Source organism: Thalassophryne amazonica, chromosome 5 (assembly GCF_902500255.1).
Source record: "Thalassophryne amazonica chromosome 5, fThaAma1.1, whole genome shotgun sequence".
Taxonomy (NCBI): Eukaryota; Metazoa; Chordata; class Actinopteri; order Batrachoidiformes; family Batrachoididae; genus Thalassophryne; species Thalassophryne amazonica.
The window spans coordinates 74,038,613-74,063,151 of record NC_047107.1 but is presented as its reverse complement, the minus strand read 5'-3'; the positions used below and the strand labels follow the sequence as shown (position 1 = coordinate 74,063,151).

The following is a 24,539-nucleotide window of genomic DNA, read 5'->3' as shown; positions in this document are numbered from 1 at the left end:
AACTATTTTCATTGTGTATAGAATGCTCTTGAGTTGACTGGCTGTGGTAAACGCTGCTGTGAATGAATGAAGTGCTGTCTCTTTAACCCTGCTCAGGACTTTTGGGATCCATTGGACCCCATGGCAATTGCTTTCTCCATACAGGCCATCACAAACTTGAATAATGAAATGCTGTTGATTTAAACTTTTAAAGCGCCAGTCGACCGCGATCAGGGGTGATCAGACCTGGCTGTGTGCAATCTGTCGTGTGATTACAGCCCTTCATTATGGCCTGATCACACCTGATCAATCAGGTCGTTTGTTTAAATAATCACAGAGCTTCTGTGTGATCAGAGTGTGACACTGGTATCCTCTGAGAAACGCACCTGCAGCAGAAAAACCCAGAGAGGCTTGTTTTAAAACGCTACGTTTGCAGCCACAACAAGGATTTTCAGACATTGTTTTCCAAAATATGTTTCCGTCAGACTGTGATGATCATTTGGAGTGAAGTGAACACTCCGTGTGTGAATGAATGAAACAATATGAATGAAACAATCAGTGGCCAGCATTAATGGACGGATTTAGACTTATGAGTAAATTACAAGAAACGTGTGCCAACAATCGCATAACTTACCTGCAACTTATGTTCCGCATGTGCAGGATGTATGAGTCACACCCTGGCATGCGTTGAAAATTTTCAGCATGCCCAAAATTTTTCAAAGAGCTGAACGTAATATGACGTATATCAGCGAGCTTCAGCGTGCTCTTAACTTATAAAAAAACTTACCCTTAACTTAGACTTATGCCAGCATTTTTTAATACTGTTGGCATACGTTGACTAAATCGTCAAGGTGTGACAGGGCCTATAGTTTTCACCCTGAATGGCCGCTGTGGACTCTGTCTGCTCCTGCAGTGAGCCAGTGCCTTGTTGGCTGCTGATCTTTGACTGGCTGCACCTCATGCAAAGCCTGGGAACTTCAAAGACACCATGAAAGACCCAAATGTTTTCATAACTGATGTGTACGTGCGCATGAAATATTCACACTGTAGCAGGAATATTCAACAGTCAATGGAAAATACAAGCTGGCAAAACGACAGAGATCAGGAAGTGAACTTAGCTCAGGTAGTGATAGCTAATTAAAGTTAGCTGAACATTAAAAGTTTTCACCCCTTGCTCGTGTTGTGCAGAAAACAACCCACACTGCATAATCTGCTTCTCTGTGCATGCTTTCTGTTTCTTTCGCATATTTTTTTTCACCCTGTGGAAATCACTGTATCACACAAGAGCATTTATTTTAAAAAAGAAAAACAGCATCTTTGTTTTGTTGTTGCAATTGATTAAAAAAGTCTTTCTCCCAAGTTCAGGAAACTGTATATTTGTTTTACTCTAAGGTGGTGTCAAATTTTGACTTGACTTGTAAAGTAGAAATTTTCTCATAACTGTGTTCACTTGAAATTTAGATTTTTACTTGTAATTTTAACTTGTTGAGGTTTTGATGTTTATCACAATTTGAGATATTACTTTTATTGTTTTACATTTATCTTAAAATTTTGACATAAAGCTGAAATATGATTCAAGTAATCATGTAATTGTGATGTGATGAAACATTTTTGTCATATTTCTATTGAGCCAGTAAAAAGTCAGATTTTTACCTGAGGCCATCAAATATGGCCATTGGGTACGGCAAAGGGTTTGCGTCCGTCTGTCTGTCCGTCTGTCGGTGCTCAGCATAAGTCCAGTCCTATTACTGGTCTTCAAATTCACAGAGAACATTCTTGGGACATAGACCTTGGACAAGTTCATAGATGGCTAACCTTGTTCTATTTTAGGAGGTTAAAATATCACATTCTGTTTCAATCTGTTCGTTGTGTTTTTTTGGTTTTTTTTGAGTGGCGGAGGTGACAGTCAATCAGAGTAGAGCGGCACTATGATGTCAGGGCAGTTCTCTCTAAAAAGGTCACAGTGTCTCTCACAGTGGACATGCACCTAAGATGAAAATTTCAGACCCCTCCATGATTTCTAGTGGGAGATCTTGCAAAATCGCAGGGTGTTCAATACTTATTTTCCTCACTGGAGATATACGAGGTCTGTTAGAAAAGTATCCGACCTTTTATTTTTTTTTCAAAACCTGATGGATTTGAATCACATGTGCTTGCATGAGCAAACCTTGAACCTTGATGCGCATGCGTGAACTTTTTCACGCCTGTCGATTGCATCATTTCCTGGTAAGCAGCCTTTGTGTGAGGTGTGTGTTGTGCGCTCGGCGTTTTTTCATTCCATGGAAAAAGACGTAACGACTGGAGCAGCGCCGCATCAAATTTTGCCAGAAACTGGGCGACAGCCAGGTGGAAACCATTTGGATGATTCAGACGGCTTTCGGTGACGATCTTATGGGCATCACACAGATTAAGGAGCAGTACAACCGGTTTAAAGACGGCCGCACAACGGTGGAGAGCGCGCCACGCTCCGGGCGGCCATCAACATGCTGAAATGACCAGATCATTTCAAAGTGAACGCTGTGGTGATGCGGGACCGTCGTGTGACTATCCGAGACATTGCGGAAGAGGTGGACATTAGCACTTTTTCGGCACATTCCACTGTGACAAAAGATTTGGCCATGAAAAGATTTGCAGTGAAAATCATGCCGATGACTTCAGCACGAAGCTGCTGACGGCGGAGCAAAAGCACCTTCGTGTTGAAGTCTCACAGGACATGTTGTGACATGCCCACCTCTTCCACAATTTCTCGGATAGTCACACGACTGAAAAGTCACCGAAAGCTGTCTGAATCATCCGAACGGTTTCCACCTGGCTGTCGCCCAGTTTCTGGCAAAATTTGATGCGGCGCTGCTCCAGTCGTTCCGTCTTTTTCCTTGCAATGAAAATCCGCCGAACGCGCTGCACACGTCACACACAAAGGCTGCTTACCAGAAAATGACGCAATCGACAGGCGTGAAAAAGTTCACACATGTGCATGAAGGTTCAAGGTTTGCTCATGCAACACGGTGATTCAAATCCATCAGGTTTTGAAAAAAAATAATAGGTCCAATACTTTTCTAACAGACCTTGTATATCTGTGTTTCTCATATATTATGTAAAAGCTAATGAGAAATAAACAGTTCTAAAACTGAAAATACTGTTTTTGGAACCTTATAACATCTCTGAAGTGATTTAGCATCAAAGAAAACATCCGCTTGTTAAAAGCTCATAAACATAAATATTGTTTATGACTGACTGATTGATTGGTAGAGAGCCTTTATTGAACATGTACACATTGTAAGTAAGACAATAGAATCTTAATAATTAATGTAAATCACAATAAGTGTGTGTGTGTGTGTGTGTGTGTGTGTGTGTGTGTGTGTTGCACCAATTATACCAATTAAACAACTTCAAATTATAAAGAAGACAATGCTCATACCGTCAAGGGTATTTTAGCATTGCTTTATATTTATACATTTTGACATAGAAAGTTGATATTTTTGCTTTAAACTCTCATTTTTTTTTTATTAAAAAAGTCAACATTCTGACTCAGTACTTTGCAATGTTAATAAAATTATTGTTTTATTTTTAAACAGAAATATGACAAAAATGTTATCGTACAAATTCAGTTGGTAAATCAGAATTATGACATTTAAAATAAAACTACAGTTTTAATATTTTTGGTAAATTGTGGATTATTTTTTTTAAGTCATTGCCAGTCCCCCCCTTAATTTTATTTATTTGTTTGTTTGTTGCAGGAGTGAGGTGGGGGTGGGAGGGGGTTGGACAGAAGTATTTTTGATCAGTGAACATTAATAAAAGAACTTGAACGTTGTGAGTCATTTATTTGGTTGCTCCATGATCACTCTGTCTATTGTGATTCACAGTTGAAAAAGTCCTGTAGTCTGGTCAAAATGAAAATAGGAAGACAGAAGCCAATAAATTTGTATGTGACAGACAACACTAATGCCTGGTTCACAGGGCAAGATTTTAAAAATTGTTTTTAGGTTTCCAATACCTGAGAGACCACACACATGGTGATAAAAAGCTGGTTCAACCAAACTGTGAGTGGCTGATCAACACAATTTTGGTTCTGTTGGTTGCCATATGTACCAAACGTAAGGAGAAATGCTAAATATTATATTAAATATTCTATCAGCAAAATTTTTTAAACAATGGCTCTTTGAAATTTTAAGTAATTTTATACATTTGGCTGAAAAAATATTTTAATCCCCTTTCTGACATTCATGTCTCCTTCCATATGGCATGTAGTGCTTTGAGAATTTATGAATAGAGCTATTTTCTTCCCCTGTAGAATAATAAAATAAAAATATGTGCATTTTATTAACTTTTTCTTTAAAGGTTTTGAAAATAGACAAAAATTCACATTTAAAAAAAATTATGCCTCCTTTGAGAACTTCTCACTCAAATAGTATGTTAGATGGAGTACTGAGGATATTTTCCCCATCATGTATGACATAGTAAGGTATGTGTATGCAGTAACCTTATTATTATTATTATTATTATTATTATTATGGGAGGCTCAGAATAATTTTTGAAATTAGGCTTATTTTGAAATTTCCCCATAACCACCGATTTTGGGGTATTAATTTGATCATGTTGGCATTTAATCATTTTCATATTTTTACTATCCATTCTTGCATATCTGAAGATGATCTGAAAAAAATAGTGTTGTTGCTGAGTGCCCTTTTTTGAATTATGTTGTTTTTAACTTGAGCTGTCATGCTTTGTCTTCCAGGAGAAACAAATTCATAAAATACACTTATTCTGATGAAATCTTTGAATTCTACAGGAAAAGTTAGTTATGATACACTTTATAGTTGTAGTGAGATTTTCAAAGCACAACATGCCATATCAAAGGTGCTATGAATGCTGGAAATTGGACATAAAGGTGCATTCAGCCAAATGCAAAATAAATGAAATTTGAAAGGGTCGTAGTTTCAAAGGTATTACAGGCACAAACCAAATATTTGGCATTTCTTCATAAAGTTGGTATAGGAGCCCAATTGGGTGTGCTAAGCAAGTTAAAAAATTTTCACGTGCATTCAGTTGCAAATTCAGTAATGATGACATGTCACCAGATATACAAAACAGTAGAAAATTGTGGAGATTCAGTGCTAAAGCAGAAATATACAAGCCTTCAGTAAACTCTGTAAAGCCATGCATATACGAGGTCTGTGAGAAAACTATCCGACCTTTTTATTTTTTTCAAAAACTGTATGGATTTGAATCGTGCGCTTGCATCAGACAAGCTTGAACCTTCGTGCACATGCGTGAGTTTTTTCACGCCTGTCGGTTGCGTCATTCGCCTGTGGGCAGGCTTTGAGTGAGCACTGTTCCACCCCCTTGTCGGATTTTTATTGTCAGTGAAATGGCTGAGAGGCTGTTGCTTTGCTACATGAATTTTTTTTCAGAAACTGTTAGAGACAGCCAGTTGGAAACCATTCGAAAGATTCAGATGGAATAAGTGTATTTTATGAATTTTTCGGATAGTTTTCTAACAGACCTCGTACAGTACTGTGTAAAATGTTTAGGCACAATAAATGAATCAGAAACAGAAAATGAAATATGAAATGTACAACAATTTTTATTTCCAATAAAGATCAAATTTGATATTTTTTGTCTATTTCAATTCAGAAATTAATCACTTATCAATTTCTAAATCACATTAAAAAATACTGATTTATTTCTCTGAGTCCTGCCTGGTAAACCATTTGATCGCTTCGTATGTCTGGTATATGTGAAGAATCGACAATAAAGCTGACTCTGACTTCTTTGAAATTGCAAGAAATCACTTGAAAGAATTTATGTAATTTTAAATGTATCAAGTACTGACACATTTGACTTATTTTTATTTACTAGGTAATAGTAACTATGGGAGTGAGAATAGTAAGGGGTACAGCAATCTGACATTTGATCTCAGTAATCTTGGCCTTCACTGAAATGAATAACCCATGGCTGACCTTGCTATGTCAGTTTTGGAATCTAACTAAGTATGTACCATATTAAGTCCAACTCAGGTTGAAAATCAAATTGATATCTGTTAAAATGAATTCTTTAAGAGAAATTTTGGGGTCAACCTTCAGTGACATACTAAGGGCCCTTTCACACATAGTGCGAATTTGGTCGAGATGTGCAGAAAGTGCGCATGAAGCAGGAATCGTGTGCAAAACGTATAATTTCATAGCTGCTTCCAATGCCTCGTACACCTGTTGCTACAACTATTTGCGCACACCAGCGGCTAAAAGACAGAGTGTGCCCTGTGAGAGCCCATTGAACTCTGTGTCGGCCAAATTCCAGTTGACATGCATGAACATCTGTCACCGCTTGCATGGCACTTAGAAAATGCGTGGCCATTCACACTATTAACATGAAAACAGTCTGCAAACGATCATTATCGAGCTGGATGTGAAATTTGTCTAACTGCCCCATGACTGTGTAGTTGCTGAGTGCACATGTGGAGTGCCAGAGTGTTGGCTCCCCCCACAACACGTGCGTGTGTTTTGTGTGCTCCCCACCCCCACAACACATCTGTGCGTGTGGTTCGCCCCCCACAGGAGAGGCATCTCTCATCTGATCAGAGTAACATCTTGGTCTGTGTGCTGACAGGACAGGGGGCGTGACTGGCTGCCCACAGCTGTTGGGACATCTCAAGTTCTGGACATCATAGCTGCAGCACACGTCCCGTGTTTTGACGGACATACGCATGTGTGTGATTGTGTGTAAATACATAAAAACATATATCGCTTTTGCGATGGGAGGAGAAATGGGCCATCAGTCCGTTTGGACACGCAGCAGGCGATCTGAATGTCACGTCTGACAGGACACGCGTGTCAGGCTGTGAGCGACACACCACACAACCAGAACAAGCCAACATTATGACAGATATGCCACTTTCACTCATGTATCAACAGAAATACACTGTACCAAACAATGTTTGGTCAGTTATCTCAGCGTTTTTTTAGAAAATACGTTTATCTGCTTGTTGATTTTATCCATTTCATGCTCTTATTACAGGACAGTGATTGTAGTGCAGTGGTAAAGTTTCTGTCTGGCAATCAGTGTGTGTGTTTGAATCCCGTGGTGTTTTTTTTCTTTTAATTTAATCAGGGTTACTTAATGGCCCTTTCATGACTGTATGTCTGTGACTATGGGTCATCTACAGAGGAACAGACGGATCATATTTGTATTGCCCGCTTCATAAATGCAGTGTTTTTATATGGTGTGTGGGTTTATTTCATTTTAAATATGTCCATCTCCTTCCTCATATCAGGCACGTTCTCGCAGCCTTCACAGGACAGTGACTGTAGCTCAGTGGCAAAGTTTCCGACTGGCAATCAGAGCTTTTGGAAGGCACGGGTTCGAGTCCCATGGGTGGCATGTAATATATTTTTTTTTAATTTTCAGAAGCTGCACAATGTGGTTCCATATCGGAACATATGTGTTCCCGTGTGCACAAAACTGCTGCAGCATGTATTTGTTTGTTTTTTATTTATTTTTTCTTCACAGCAGCTGCACATTGTGTAACCATGTCGTGCATTCTGCTGGCAGTGTGTTCCTGCATGCATGAACCATCGCACTGGCATCTTGCATGCCTGCCCATTGGTGCAATGTTTCATGGTTTGATCATTCGAGCTGTTTCGCCGTGAGTCACCCTGAGTTGTACTTTATTCGCACTATGTGTGAAGGGGCTCTCAGTTTGGTAGAAATTTGCAAAAGGACCTGGGATGAGTAGGTCAACAATCAGACAGGCAGACATGACCTTGGCCTCAATGATTGCCTCTTTTGGCAAATTTGACCTTTCTGGGCAATTCTGGAACCCACCAATATGTGTGATATGTTTGAAGCAAATTGGAGTAGATATTAAAAAAAATAAATTTTAAATAAATTTTGACCTTTGAGCATTGCCAAGACAAACCCTTTGAGAATAATTCTGGGGTCAGCCTGCATCCACATGCCAAGTTTGGTGGAAATTGTTCATAGGACCTGATAAGGGTCTGGAAAGAACAGACAGACTGCTCAAATTCTAGTACAGTTTTTAATTTTAGGTGTATTAAATGTGCTTATACCTTTGTTGCACAGTAGTCTGTGCCTTTTGTAAATGTCAGTCATTTTCAAACTGTGTACAAAGCTGATTTCCGCTACCATAACAGCTTCATTGACTGCAGCGCGATCATTACCGGTGACACAGTCGCTCTCATTCTCATCAATAACATGCTTCAAAAGCACAGCGGAATAGTCTCACTCAGAATGAAAAACAGCAAATAATAATAAAAAATTCTAATAATTTGCTTTTAGCTTGGACAATGGTGTTAATGCTGGAAATGAACAGGCAGCTAAAATAGAAATCTGCACATTATGTTCAGTCTCATCTTTTTTCTGTTGTGACAGATCGCTCTGTCTGATGTGTGCGTGACGTGCATGCAGTATATTCTCACTGCACAACCTGCTTTTTAGATGTGCCTACTTATATGTGGGAAGCTGCTCATTTGTTCTCTGTGTGTGTATCGTTTATAAGTCTGGCCACTGGATGGCATATTTACAGGGGTGGGAGATCAGTTGGTCCTTCTGAGAGTTTCACCGATGATTAGTCTCCACACGGTATTACGAAATGTGGGACAATACCCTGGAGACTGCTGAGCTCATCTACTCTGGCTCATACGTATAAAAAACAAAACAAAAGAAAAAATAAATAAATAAATAATTGGCAGTGTATAAAATGACTAAAAAAATAAACCTCAAACAATGAGCACAAACACTTCTTCCTGAAAATTGCACGAAACTCAAAGTGCTATTTGATGTAAGTTCTGCACCACTTCAGACTGCTGTTGTTCAGAGTTCATGACTGATGAATAGAAGACATGTAGTGTTGCCATGGTACCGGCCACATTCTTACAGCTGATTCCCACTAGAGAAAGAAAAAGTGGTCAATACCCGCATAAATGTTGAGTCATTTTCAACATTTCTGTCCTCTCCAGGTTCCCATGATTCCTTCAGTTTCTACATCGACGAGGCTTCTCCGGTGGGGCCCGAGCAGCCGGAGACCGTGCAGAACTTTGTTTCTGTTTTCGGCACGGTGGCCAAAAAGCTAATGAGGAAGTGGTTAGCTACACAGACGATGAACTTCATCAGCCAGCTGGAGGCTGGAATCCGCTTCTTTGACCTACGCATCTCCACTAAACCCAGAGACCCCGACAACGAGCTGTTCTTCGCCCACGGGCTCTTCAGTGCCACGGTCAGCACACAAGCTTGAGATTTATAGATTGTGTAGATGTGATGAATATTTAGCATTGCATGTGGACACAAAGTAATCCTTTTGCAAGAGTTAAACCGTTACTCACCTTTTGTGTGTGTGTGTGTGCAGGAACATAATTTGTATGGAAAGCACAAATGTTAAGGGTTTTTAAAGTACTCATATACATCAACGTTATGTGTCCCTACATTTGACATCATTGTACCATTAAATATATAAACACGTGTCTGTGTGCGTGCTCAGGTCCGAGAAGGTCTGGAGCAGATCAGCAGTTTCCTCTCAGCTCATGCTAGAGAGGTGGTGTTTCTGGACTTCAATCACTTCTACGGTGTGCAGAATCTACATCACGAAAAACTGGTGGCCATGTTGAAGGAGGTGTTTGGAGACAAACTTTGCCCAGTTGTCTTCGCCCAGGAGGTACTGTGGAAATAATTAGTCAGATTACATTTAATAAGAAATGTGAATTAACCCCCCCACAATGATCACATTTTCCAGAGCATAAATCACATTATGTTTTTTGTTTTTTTACTACTTTGGGAGGTCCTGCCACTTAAATTGATGCAACTTACATACCAAAACAACAACACCAACAAAAAATAATAAAAATCACGTTTGTTAATAATAATTACAAGAGCAATCAGAGATTTCTCACATCCGCCAATCCGGATCCGGATCACCTCCAAAATTTAATGAAGACTTCCATGGCCTAATATCTATCTGTGGTGCAAATCTGGTGAGAATCCATAAAGTAGTTTTGAAGTAATCATTCAAAGCATATATAGGGGAAACCGGGGCACGGTGAATCACAGGGCACAGTGAATCAGTAGCTATATCTGCAAAACTACATATACTCAACAAAAATATAAACGCAACACTTTTGGTTTTGCTCCCATTTTGTATGAGATGAACTCAAAGATCTAAAACTTTTTCCACATTCACAATATCACCATTTCCCTCAAATATTGTTCACAAACCAGTCGAAATCTGTGATAGTGAGCACTTCTCCTTTGCTGAGATAATCCATCCCACCTCACAGGTGTGTCATACCAAGATGCTGATTAGACACCATGATTAGTGCACAGGTGTGCCATAGACTGCCCACAATAAAAGGCCACTCTGAAAGGTGCAGTTTTGCTTTATTGGGGGGGGATACCAGTCAGTATCGGGTGTGACCACCATTTGCCTCATGCAGTGCAACACATCTCCTTCGCATCATCCGTGACGAGAACACCTCTCCAACGTGCCAAACACCAGTGAATGTGAGCATTTTCCCACTCAAGTCGGTTACGACGACGAACGGGAGTCAGGTCGAGACCCCGATGAGGACGACGAGCATGCAGATGAGCTTCCCTGAGACGGTTTCTGACAGTTTGTGCAGAAATTCTTTGGTTATGCAAACCGATTGTTCCAGCAGCTGTCCGAGTGGCTGGTCTCAGACGATCTTGGAGGTGAACATGCTGGATGTGGAGGTTCTGGGGTCCTTGTGCATGAGCTGGACCTGCCCCAACATGTCCTGGAAGGCTTCATCACAGCGTTGCTTTGCGCCATGCAGCTCCACCGCGACGTGCGGTGGAGCCGCTCCTCTTTCCATGACAAAAACTCCTGTAACAGTGGAATGTGCCGTTCATTTCTAAACTGGACGCTCTCTTGATCCGGTATGTCGTCTGACTAGCACAGGAATTGTGAACAGAGTGGACATCAGCATTTTTCAGCTCGAGACAGACGTGTGGAGGAATTCCACGCGTCGCGGTGGAGCTGCATGGCGCAAAGCAGCGCCGTGATGGAGCCTTCCAAGACATGTTGGGGCAGGTCCAGCTCATGCACAATCACAATCGGATAATCACACGACTGAAAAGCAACCGACAGCCGTCTGAAATCCACCTTTAAGCCGTCCTGTGAGACCAACACCGAGGTGGTTTTGTCCCGCGTAATGAATGGGTCCTTGGCGCGTCCCTCCGCTCCTCTTTCCATGACAAAAACTCCTGTAACAGTGGAATGTGCCGAAAAAGTGCTGATGTTCACGACTTCTGCTTTTTGTGAAAGTCAGACGACGTCCCGGATCAACAAAGCCTTCACGTTGGAAATGATCTGGTTGTTTCAGCGGGGTCTGAGCATGTCGATTGGTGCTGGGAGCGCGCCGCGCTCTCAGCAGTTGTGGGCTGTCCTTAAACCGGCTGGAGCACTCCTTAATCTGTATAATCCCCATAAAATCGTCCCTGAAAGCCATATTAATTTTCCGAACGGTGTCCACCTGGAGGTCTCTCACAGTTTCTGGAAAAAAATTGATGCAGCAAAGCTCCAAATCGTTCAGACATTTATTCGCAATAAAAATCCGACAAGAGGGGTGGACCAGTGCTCACACAAAGCCTGCTCACAGGCGAATGACGCAACCGACAGGCGTGAAAAAACTCTCGCATGTGCATGAAGGTTCAAGCTTGGCTGATGCAATCACACGTGATTCAAATCCATATGGTTTTTGAAAAAATAAAAAGGTTGTATACTTTTCTAACAGACCTCGTATATATATATATATATATATATATGTAGCAGTTATGCCACATTTTTATGCATAAAGACATCCCCCTTATAAATTAGTGTTTTGTTTTTGGATACATTAAGGGTAAAACTAAGTGGCAAGTGAAGTCAGTTTTTTCCTATCAAAACTAAATTTTGTGGTTGTCAGTGTCTTTGTATTATTTCTCACAACAGAGGAAAGGTGGCCCCAAAAAATGTTACTAGTTAGAACCCGTCCAACTGATGAGCATGCGTTATGTTTTCTTCAGACTATCAGCTGTTTGACAACATGACTCATGTGTGTCACATGCACCCGGGGCACAGTGAATCGGTCTAGAAAGTGATTTACTAAGCCCCAAGTGGATGACATATATTACTTGTTGAAGCTTATACATTTATTTTTCCATGAATTATTTCTAGAATTTGTGTATATAACACCATATATACGGTACGTATATAACACCGTATATACAACTGTTTTCATGTTTCAACAGAAATTATGACAGTTGTATTCATAATAGTTTCTAAAGGACTTATATCACTATATAAGACACTCACACATTACATAGCTGGTTTGCTGGATTATAGTTTGTATATGCATCAGCATATATTTAATAATTTTGAAGAAATCTTTATAATCATGTTTTTTTTTATCATATAATTTTATCATAAGTTGATTCACTGTGTCCCGTGAATTAGTGTCCGGGGCACAGTGAATCAAAAAATTTTAATCAATGTTACACACCTGTAAATTACAGTTGGGGAGACATAAATAACACAGCCTTATGAACAATAACTTGCTGTATTAAATCCACAATAGACTGACCTAAACCTATACATAATGTGATTATGCTGCCACAAAACATTTCTGATCCACACTGTGCCCCTGCTTCCCCTTATGTGAAACTTGATCCAGAATCTGGATCTGGATGCGGATCACCTCCAAAATTTAATGGAGTCTTCCATGACCTAATATGTGTCTGTGGTGAATATTTGGTCAGAATCCGTGCAGTAGCTTTGACTCAATCCTGCTAAAAGTAATCCTTAAAAGCCTATATAAAGTGAACCTTGATTCAGAATCCAGATCACCTCCAAAATTTAATGGAGTCTTCTTTCACCTAAAATCTATCTGTCGTGAAAATTTCGGCAAAATCCGTGCAGTAGTTTTAATAATTATTTTATATATGCAGTGTCCAGCACAGAGCGCGTGGCTGCCTGTGGAACAAAGCACGGCAACCAGCAGGGAACACAGCGGGTGGGATCATCACGGCGATGTGCGTGCAAGTGCGCAGATCAAAATCGTGCAACACGCAGTGATCAAGGATCATTTCCTCAAAACTTTTGAACTGTCAGATGCTGAAAGGGGCAACAGGCTCTTCTCTGTGCAGAGGCTGGAGGACAGCAAACCCTTCAGAGCTCATGGACAAAATGCTGCAGCTCTGGCCGGACATGTGCAGCAACTATCTCCTCATGTGCGCGCAGCACTGGCCAACACCACAATCACAAGCTGCCGTGCGCTGGTGGATTGGCTGACAAATTCTTCCTGGCTACCACATCACATGCAGCGGCAGAAGCCCCACACCACACACCAGCACTGCCGCAGAGGAGCTGCAGCTCTTCCACAAAAGCACTCAAAAACTGGCTTTTGTACTGTGTGAAAACGTTCAGCTGGTTGAACGAAGTCACACTAAATGCTAATGTTACAAAAACTAAGCAAACGATAAAAAACATCAAGAACTACAGCAAAATGAAATACGGACGAATTGAGGTTTTCGGTGAGATTCGTTCAAATTTTTCAAAAGTTTAAAAATCGTGACAAAGCACCAGCTGCAGGAACGAAGCTGTGCGAAGGTTAAACAATGCCAATGAAAGTCCAGATTTGTTGTTTCGTTGCCTGTCGTTAAGTGCCATGTGACTGGACCTTAATGTGCTTGCAACCTGAACTCTGGCCTTAAGTGTTTGGATGAAAAACTGTAGAAAATAATAGCTCATCTCACCCTAATCAAGTTGCTCTGGAGGGCACATCCCACTCTGGCCCAATTTTCAGTTCAAAAGCATGATACCCAGTGGGTTTCGTTCTTGTATCCATTACAAACCTTCATAGCTGTCTTCTGTCTGGCATCTCATACCCAAACCCGCTCCATCTACTTCACATGAAATCCCAATCTGCCTTTAAAGTCATCAATTCTCTGACTCCCCCACCCGCAGCAGCATCAAACAGTTGCTGTCAGATAATATCGACAGGAGGCCAGCCTACAGGGGGGATTAAAAGTGCAAATGAGGAAACTCTAATGTGTGAATTCTAGATAAATGATGGACTCCTTCTCTGCACTGTTGAGGCAATATGGTGCATTTACACTCCTTCAGATCTTCTCCTTATTTTCTAAAATATGTAAAACTTTGTTAATCACTGTTTTGCCCTGCATTTCTATCATGCTTTTCAATCTCAACAGACTCTTAAAGTACTTTAAACAGTCAGCCATGCACACAGCTGAACACCACAAGCAATTTGGAGACGTTGCTGAAGGGCATCTGAGTAGTGGAAACAAATGTGACTCAAGTGCTCCTTTTTTTTTACCTTCACCACGATTTTCTCCATCTGGCTGTCGCAACCTATAACGCCCAGTTACAAGGCTGTTTATCTAAATTTCAGGCTGTCACTTCTCATGCTGTCTACCTTCAGGCCCAGTCACACTGGGGGTTACAACGACCCTGCCACAGGTTCACGACAAAATGTTGCCTGTGTTCGCAGCATATTTGCTCAACTGTCACAGAAAAAGTGGATGTTGGTGATGTTTGGCAGGCTGAAAATCAGTCAGTGCATCCTGAACATGTTCAAAATACAAATGGTAACTCCTGCAACTCTGGAATGCAGCATCTTGTTTATTTTGATGTGCTGCAGTGGCACCATCTCTGTACCCAGGGGCGCCGGCAGGGATTTTGGGCCCCATGAAAAGAACTCTTACTGGGCCACACCCCACATATTATTTTGTCAGTATTATAATTGTATTTGGGGCCACTCTGGGCCCCTGTCAATCATGGGCTGCCTTCTCCTTTTTCTCCCCTTTTCGGCACCCGTCTGTACCACAGAGGTGCGTATGTTGGTGGCTGGAACAATGAGGTTAGAGACAAAAAAAAAAAAAACTGCAGTCACTTCCACAGTCGGCTGTAGGACCCTCCCTTGTTTGAGATTCTTGGTGGCTTCCCTCACTAATCTTCTTCCACAGTCACTCAGTTTTTGAAAATTGCCTACGCCAGACAGATTTGCCATACAGTACGTACTGTTTGTATACCTTAATTATTGATGTCAGTGAAATCCAAGACATGTTGAATGACTTATAAATGGTCATGTGTCCATCTCCTGATTTGTCTCAAGAAAACTGCCTGTAAAAGTGATGACTTGTATTTAAAATAATTCCAAATACTAAATTGTCCTGTCATGTGTGGGCTGTAAAAACTGAGAGACTGAGCACAAAATGGCTATGCTTCCTATATTTTTGTTAAAACCCCTTGAATTAAAAAGCATAAAGTCTGCACTCAAAGCACATCATAATGATTTCATTCTTACTTCACTGTGGTGGTGCACACAAACATTACAAAAATTGTGTCATGGTCCAAATACTTATGAACCTGACTGTATTGTTTTCAGTGAGAGCACTGCATTCAGTTTTAATGTGAAACCAAATGGGAGTTCAAGAATTAACAGTGATTTTATTTCTTATTTAATATTTGCTGTTGACAAAGATATGTGCTCTGAGTGCTTCTCTAGCACTTTGGAACAGTAAAAGATATTAAATGCGAACATAAAATTTGTCAAAAAATGGGCATTTTTTTGACAGTTGCTCCTATTTGTGGTGTTTTTCTCTTCACCACTCAACAAAAAATGCAATTTGTCTTTGTTGCTGTTGTCAGTTCTCACCGTTTCTCCTCTTGTGTATGTCCCGGTCATACGTCCCTCTTGTCTGTAGGTGTCTCTGCAGTATCTGTGGGAGAAGGAGTACCAGGTGCTTGTGTTCTACCACCATCCTATGGCCCTGGAGGTGCCCTTCTTGTGGCCAGGCCAGATGATGCCCTCTCCCTGGGCCAACACAACTGACCCAGAGAAGCTGGTTCAGTTTCTGCAGGCTTCTGTCACTGATCGCAGGTCAGCCTCTGCATGTATTTCTCTTTGGGCAGTCTGTGCCCTTTATACTTTAGACTAAATGGAGCACCTTGTCTTGCCATCCGTGCTGATTGCAAAACCACAAGGTTTTTTTTTCCTCAGATAATTAAGTATGATTACATTTATGTAACAGCATTGCTAATGTCATACAGCTACATTTTAATGACCCGCTCCCCTCCAACTTTCATTTAGTTCATTCATAATAACATATTATTACATCTAAGTGGACCAGATCTTTAAAATGAGTGAAAAGCACTAAAGGGACCTATATTGAAAATTTGTGGTGCACGATATATACATCCCACAACACAAATGCACTGAGGGTGTGTTCACCCCCACACTGCTAGTTACACAGCACAAAATGTGAGGGCAAAGTAGTTGACAAAGAGGTGGGACTCAATCAGTGAATTAGACAGGGCGCATGTTTTAGGGCCCGGTCACACGGCACACAACGATAGCTGAACGAAGGAAAAAAGTCACAAATCGTCGTCGAGAAAAGGTGGACGAATGATCCTGCACATCTCCCATCACCAAAAAGCCTGTGAGTCCAGAGCGCATAAAGGAACGAAACAAAACCAAAACTAACAAAAGAAAAAATAAGGCGAAGGGCGACCTTGACGCTTTAAACAAAATCAAAATGAAACATTCATGATGACGTGACTTGACAGCAGGTATGAGACCGAGCGCCAGCCTGTGCTGTCCGCAGCGTCTGCAGATGTGGGATCTGGTTGTCTTGACAACAGGGTTGTCTTCACAACAACAACGTGCGCACATACACGCACATTCCAACCACAAATGGCTGGAACGTGCGTAAATAGTTAAAAGAGTTGCTGTTATTGTTTCTGTATGACAACGTTGCTTTTCGTCTCACACATGGACAAGTCACGTTCAGCTCATCTGAGCTTTAGTTATTGATCTGTTCAGATATCATCAAGGTTCGTGCAAGACGTCGGACTTGGGAAGTTGGACGAAGTTGGACAATAGTCAAACAGAATGCTGATGGTACGGGAACTACTCAAACGATGAGGAACTGTCAACACAGAAAGCAAAATGGATTACAGATGAAGCTGTCACTGGGATTCGTTCACATTTTTCAACAGTTTGAAAATTCTGACGAAGCGCCAGCTACATCTCATTCATAATATTATAATACAAGCCTATAATTCCTGTATGTTTTTCTGTGTGAAATAGCCAGTGAAAATAGGTGATTCAAAATTATATAACAGCTGAGTGGATCCTTGTCATTTGATTGGTGCTTTGTATGTCACATGACATGGATTAATTCATCCCATTTGTGTTGCATTGCATTTAGAGTGTGGCTTTGTTTTATTTAGAGTGCAAATTTGGTTCCATACATCTGGTACCTTTACACACGTGGACGTCCTCATGCATGTGCGCACACGTGATTGTGCATGCACATGTGATCGTGCATGCACATGTGCACACGCATACGATCATGTGTGCCCACATGTACGCGTGCATGCACACACAAAACAAATACACTGTGCTGCCTGGAGGCTGTAAGCAGGAAGAGAGAAGAAAAGCTGGACTCATTTCTGATGTTTTTTTTTTTTGCTGCACTGAGGACATACACAGTCGACCAAGCTGGTTGCGTGTGTGAGCACACGCGGGGGACAACACAATGATTTGACACACATACACACAAAATCCACTCCGCTGTAAGCCATCTGGATGCATGAAGACCTGTTCACATGAAACGCTGATGTGATTTTTGGCTGGACTGAGGAACTACACAAAGTCATTTTTGTTTTTTATGGAAGTCTGAAGTCAGTGCACAGCATCACTGGACTACACATTACAGTGGAACACCAAAATGTAAGTCCTTTTCTGTTGTTTGTAAATTAATAAAATATCAAATGACAAGGATCAATTTTAGCCGTTATATAAAACAAATAATGAATGTTTTTACATTCTTTCAATGAAACAAATATTTTATTCGGTGAAAGCTGTAACAAACCATCCAACTCATAACCATTCATTATTTGTATACTATTACATGCTCACCCATGTGAATTGGTTTAGTCTTGACTTCTGGTTGTGAGTGAGGCGGTGGCAAAAAATGGTCAGAGCCATCAGGTACCCAATTTAAAAAAAAAAAGAAAAGAAGAAAATGAGCAAAGGATAAAGGCATGCAAATGTGTTCTCTCTGTATGATTACAGTATCCATGTCAAGGGATAATGTTAACTGGTGGTGTAACATGTTTGTTAACCTTCTTGCTATGATGCTTGCTAAGTTGGTTTGCTTAATACAGTACAACAATGATTCATGCTTAACTCAACAAACACAACATGTAATTTCACCATAAAATTGTACTCAAAATGGTCAGAGAAATTGTCAGGCTTTTTAAAATTATTATTTCATCCTGTGCTAAATGGCATAAACTGGACTTTATCAGAGGGACGCACTAATGCTATTATTACTACTACTACAAATACTAATAATTGTAAATTATTTATGCGAGATTGTGAGGTAAACTGGCTGAAGCTGAGTTACGGGTAAATTTAAAAAATGATTTTTCAACTAGTGCGAACATTTCTGGTATTTTTGGATATTTTAGAGAATAAATCTCAAATATTAATGTGTAATGTGTGTAAAATTAACACATGCTTCAACAGAAGAATGACTCATGCTTGTAACAAAACTGTTACAAGTTCAGTTATTTCTATCTGTCATTTGAGGTAACATTGGGCCCTGTAAATAGCCAACACAATTTTCATCTCTGTCGGTAGTTTCAAAGACGAACATTTGCCATTTGCAACTCTTTTGTGACAAAGCATAGCATTTAACCAGTCATAAATGGTAAATGGACTGCATTTATATAGCGCTTTTCCATCTGAATCAGACGCTCAAAGCGCTTTACAATTATGCCTCACATTCACCCCGATGTCAGGGTGCTGCCATACAAGGCGCTCACTACACACCAGGAGCAGTAGGGGATTAAAGGCCTTGCCCAAGGGCCCTTAGTGATTTTCCAGTCAGGTGGGGATTTGAACCCATGATCTTCTGGACTCAAGCCCAACACCTTAGCCACTAGACCATCACCTCCCCCAAATTGGTCTAATGGAAAATTGTGGTTTCCGGTTTAAATCTGCTGGAATCACTTTACAAAATCATAAATATACATTGTGAGAAACTAAAAAAATTAGCTGTAACAAATTACATCAATTTTTTAAAGTTGATCCAAAGTAACATTTTTTTCAGTGTGCACATGACAACAAAAAATCTCTTAATGTCCAAAAAAGCAGTATGCACACATCACACAATGTCTCAGGATCACGCCAACAATACATTTGATTACACTATGTAACAAATTTTTATTTTTGTTTTGTTCCTGGGTACACAGTGTGTTTTCCTAACCTGTTATGCCTTAAATAAATAGAAAATAGCTGTTATTCCACAGAAACTTTGCTTCTGTGATCAGGACAATGATATTTTGAAATTTGTCTGTTTTCAAGAATATTCTCGATTCGCCTTCACTACTACTGAGTAGTCTTCTAGAATATTCTTTAACTGCTAGAACTGTCCAGAATTTTCTAGAAGTTTCCAGAATTATCTAGAAATTTCAAGAAACTTTTAGAACTTTCTAGAACGTTAAAAAAATAAAATCAAAGTTTGTGCTGAATGTAGTCATTTTTCCATAGACGTTAGACATAAGCAGTTGAAATATAACACTTAGAAGCCAGGAACAAAAATTGTGTTACATAGTGTTATCCCAATGAAATAAGTGGTGCATGTGGCTGTGTGTCTTGCAGGAGGAAGGGGACCTTCTTCGTCTCCCAGGTGGTTCTGACACCCAAAGCCAGCACTGTGGTGAAGGGTGTGGCCAGTGGGCTGCGAGAAACAATCACAGAAAGGTTTGTGCACGTTTGAGAGACTGAGACTGAAGAAAATGTTTCATATCCATTATAAAAGTCACGTTAAAAATCACTCACAACAAAACTGAGTGAGCAGGTTTGTGCGTGTGTGTGTATATATATCACGTTTGCTTGCACGAGCCAACCTTGAACCTTCGTGCGCATGCGTGAGCTTTTTCACGCCTGTTGATGGTCTCAGTTGCTGGTAAGCAGCATTTGTGTGAGGTCGTGTGTTGTGCTCTCGGCGGATTTTCATTGCAAGGAAAATGGCAGAACGACTGGAGCAGCGCTACTGAATCAATGTCAGGGAAGGTCTCTCTAAAAAGGCTTCATTTGTGTTTACGAGGTCTGTTAGAAAAGTATCCGACCTTTTTATTTTTTTCAAAAACCTGATGGATTTGAATCACGTCTGCTTGCATGAGCCAACCTTGAACTTTCGTGTGCATGTGTGAAATTTTTCACGCCTGTCAATTGCATCATTTCCTGGTAAGCAGCCTTTGTGTGAAGTGTGTGTCGTGCGCTCGGCGTTTTTTTCATTCCAAGGAAAAAGACGGAACGACTGGAGCAGCACCACATCAAATTTTGCCAGAAAATGGGCGACAGCCAGGTGGAAACCATTCGGAAGATTCAGACAGCTTTCGGTGGCTTTTCAGTCGTGTGACTATCCAAGAAATTGTGGAAGAGGTGGGCATGTCACAGCTTATCCTGTGAGACTTCTGTTGTGTGGGCCGCTGAAGAGGAGGTACTGCTGGCCCACCACCACCAGATGGCGCCCTGCTTGGAGTGCGGGCTTCAAGCACGAGAGGGCGCCGGAGCCACTGGGAGTGACAGCTGTCACTCATCATCAGCACCAGCTGTCACTCATTCAATTCATCACCATCACCATAAAGGCCGGACTGCAACTCCACCTCCTCGCCGAGAAATGAGCTACCTTGTAGGTAATTTCTCTGCTACACTTAACGCTGACTAATAGTCTGAACTTCTTTGCAGTCGTTTTCCTGTGGTGTTGCCTTATCTGTGGGATTGGCGTTTGGTGTGATCAGCGACGGCTTCGCTTCACACCCCAACCAGATAAGTGGTTAGACAGGAGCTGCACGAGTGTGTGACTGGAGGTGGAGGTGCTCCCTCCCAAAAGAACACAGACTGTGGGATTACTGAGTGTGCGTACTCACACTCACCTGTACTGTTTCTGTTCTCTGCCAGCAGTACCAGGTCTGACAGCTGGAGACGGTGACCACCTGGGGACCCAGGACTTGGCGGCTCCGGTGTTCTTCAGATCTGTTGGCGGTGAGGGCCGTGTGCGATCCGGCTCGGTTCTGGATGGGCGTCTCCTATCCTCAAGCCTGCCCACAAGTCACCCAACGTAATTGACCGTAGTTCCAAACTGGTTGTTGTCTGTATTCCATTGTGCACAATTTACAACATTAAATTGTTACTGTTTGGCTTATCCATTGCCCGTTCTTGTATGCCCCCTGTTGTGGGTCCGTGTTCCTACACTTTCACAACAGGATTTCTCGGCCAGCGTAATGGATCCCGAGGGGCGTCAACCATCGCTTGAACAGCCAATGGAAGAGCGAGGTGCACAGGTGCCAGCAGGAGGCGTGTTAGGTGAGCTGCAGCACATCTTAACCGCTTTTACTGCTCGGTTGGACTTAGTTACCGAGCAGAGCGTTGTTCTCAATCGAAGGATGGAGGCTCTCACCGCCCAGGTGGAAGCGCATGCTCAGGGCGCTGCTGCAGCACCTCCTCCTGCTGACCGAATGCCAGAAACAGACATTCCACTGGTCGTTCAACGAACCCCCCCACCTTCCCCTGAAGCATACATAAGCCCTCCGGAGCCGTACGGAGGCTGTGTGGAGACGTGCGCGGACTTCTTGATGCAGTGCTCGCTCGTCTTTTCACAGCGTCCCGTCATGTACGCGTCAGACGCTAGCCGGGTGGCTTACGTTATAAATTTGCTTCGAGGAGAGGCACGCACCTGGGCTACGGCACTCTGGGAGCAGAATTCACGGCTCCTAATGATTTACACTGAGTTTGTGAGGGAGTTCCGACAGGTGTTCGACCACCCTCATAGAGGCGAGACCGTTTCAAGTGTGCTGCTGTCGATAAGACAGGGGTGTCGGAGCACAGCGAAGTATGCAGTCGACTTCCGCATCACGGCAGCGCGAGCCGGCTGGAATGCTGTTGCGCTCCGTGCCGCCTTTGTAAACGGACTGTCTCTGGTCCTTAAGGAGCACCTGGTGGCGAAGGACGAGCCGCGGGATTTAGACGGGCTTATCGACCTGGTTATACGGTTAGACAACCGATTAACAGAACACCAACGGGAGCGAGACGAAGGGCGTGGTCAGGCACAAGCCGTCCCTCTTCCTCCCGGGTCCGAAAGGGAGCCGTCTTCCCCACGCTCCACAGCCAGGGCACTCCACGTGACGACAGCTCTCCCTGCTGGCGTTGCTATGGAAACGAGCAGGGCCAAAAGGCGATCAGATCAGAGACAAAGGAGGCTGATCCGTGGGGAGTGTTTTCTCTGCAGCTCAACCGAGCACACACAGAGAGAATGCCCCAAACGGTCAAAACAGCAGCACTCGTCCTTAGAGACTGGGCTAAGGGTGGGTCACAATACCCACGCGGGGAGACCCCGAAAATCTGCACGTATCCCAGTCATGATCCTGAGTGGGGATCTAACCCTTCACGCCCCAGCACTGGTGGACACGGGGTCGGAGGGGAATCTGCTGGATAGCAGATGGGCAAAGGAGGTTGGGCTCCCTCTAGTGGCCTTACCGTCACCATTGTCGGTGCGGGCACTAGATGGCACACTTCTTCCACTAATCACACACCAGACACAGCCAGTGACATTGGTTGCATCTGGAAATCACAGGGAGGAGATTGTGTTTTATGTAACACCTTCTACCTCCCGAGTGATTTTGGGTTTTCCATGGGTGTTAAAACACAATCCCGGGATTGATTGGCCGTCTGGGGTTGTGGTTCAGTGGAGCGAAACCTGCCACCGGGAGTGTTTAGGATCCTCGGTTCCACCCGGTGTGACAGCTAAGGAGGAGGTTTTAGTTCCCCCCAATCTGGCGGCGGTGCCAGCCGAGTACCATGACCTTGCTGACGTCTTCAGCAAAGATCTGGCACTCACGCTGCCCCCGCACCGTCCGTACAATTGTGCCATTGATTTGATACCAGGCGCTGAGTACCCGTCCAGCAGGCTGTACAACCTCTCACGTCCGGAATGCGAATCAATGGAGACCTACATCCGGGACTCATTAGCTGCCGGGTTGATCCGGAACTCCACCTCCCCGATGGGTGCTGGTTTCTTTTTTGTGGGCAAGAAGGACGGCGGACTCCGTCCATGCATTGATTACAGAGGGCTGAACGAGATCACGGTTCGCAACCGATACCCGTTACCTCTGTTGGATTCAGTGTTCACGCCCTTGCATGGAGCCCAAATTTTCACAAAATTGGATCTTAGTAATGCTTATCACCTGGTTTGGATCCGGGAGGGAGACGAGTGGAAGACGGCATTTAACACCCCGTTAGGTCACTTTGAGTACCTGGTCATGCCGTTCGGCCTCACCAATGCGCCCGCGACGTTCCAAGCGTTGGTTAATGATGTCTTGCGGGACTTCCTGCATCGGTTTGTCTTCGTATATCTAGACGATATACTCATCTTTTCTCTGGATCCTGAGACCCATGTCAAGCATGTACGTCAGGTCCTACAGCGGTTGTTGGAGAACCGGCTGTTTGTGAAGGGCGAGAAGTGCGAGTTCCACCGCACTTCTTTGTCCTTCCTGGGGTTCATAATCTCCTCCAACTCCGTTGCCCCTGATCCGGCCAAGGTTGCGGCGGTGAGAGATTGGCCCCAACCAACAAACCGTAGGAAACTGCAACAGTTCCTCGGTTTTGCAAATTTCTACCAGAGGTTCATCAAGGGCTACAGTCAGGTAGTTAGCCCCCTGACAGCCCTGACCTCCACGAAAGTCCCCTTCACCTGGTTGGATCGGTGCGAAGCCGCGTTTAGGGAGTTGAAACGCCGGTTCTCGACTGCACCGGTTCTGGTGCAGCCCGATCCCAATTGCCAGTTTGTAGTTGAAGTGGATGCCTCTGACTCAGGGATAGGAGCCGTGCTATCCCAGAGCGGGGAGTCTGACAAGGTTCTCCATCCATGTGCCTACTTTTCCCGCAGGTTGACCCCGGCTGAAAGGAACTATGACGTCGGCAATCAGGAACTTCTTGCGGTGAAGGAGGCTCTTGAGGAGTGGAGACACCTGTTGGAGGGAGCATCGATACCATTTACGGTTTTCACGGACCATCGGAACCTGGAGTACATTCGGACCGCCAGGCGTCTGAACCCCAGGCAAGCCCGCTGGTCATTGTTCTTCGGGCATTTTGACTTTCGGATCACCTACCGCCCCGGGACGAAGAACCAATGATCTGACGCCCTGTCCCGGGTGCATGAAGAGGAGGTCAAGACCGAGCTGTCAGACCCGACGGAAACCATCATCCCCGAGTCCACTGTCGTGGCCACCCTCACCTGGGACGTGGAGAAGACCATCCGGGAGGCCCTGACATGGAGCCCGGACCCGGGGACAGGTCCGAAGGACAAATTGTACGTCCCACCAGAGGCCAGGGCTGCGGTCCTAGACTTCTGTCACGGTTCCAAGCTCTCCTGTCATCCAGGGGTGCGAAGGACCGTGGCAGTGGTCCGGCAGCGCTTCTGGTGGGCGTCTATGGAAGCCGACGTCCGGGAGTATG

General features: G+C 43.1%; 1 protein-coding gene across 1 annotated transcript in view; it reads left to right on the top strand.

Annotated features, from left to right (window-relative positions):
- The window catches only part of plcxd3 (phosphatidylinositol-specific phospholipase C, X domain containing 3), a 97,958-nt gene that overhangs the window by 58,866 nt on the left and 14,553 nt on the right, over nucleotides 1-24,539 (top strand). Inside the window, exons 2-5 of the mRNA XM_034170539.1 lie at nucleotides 8,958-9,214; nucleotides 9,476-9,649; nucleotides 15,715-15,890; nucleotides 19,683-19,784. Coding sequence (XP_034026430.1) covers nucleotides 8,958-9,214; nucleotides 9,476-9,649; nucleotides 15,715-15,890; nucleotides 19,683-19,784 — 709 coding nt within the window. The remainder of the gene's footprint in view (nucleotides 1-8,957; nucleotides 9,215-9,475; nucleotides 9,650-15,714; nucleotides 15,891-19,682; nucleotides 19,785-24,539) is intronic.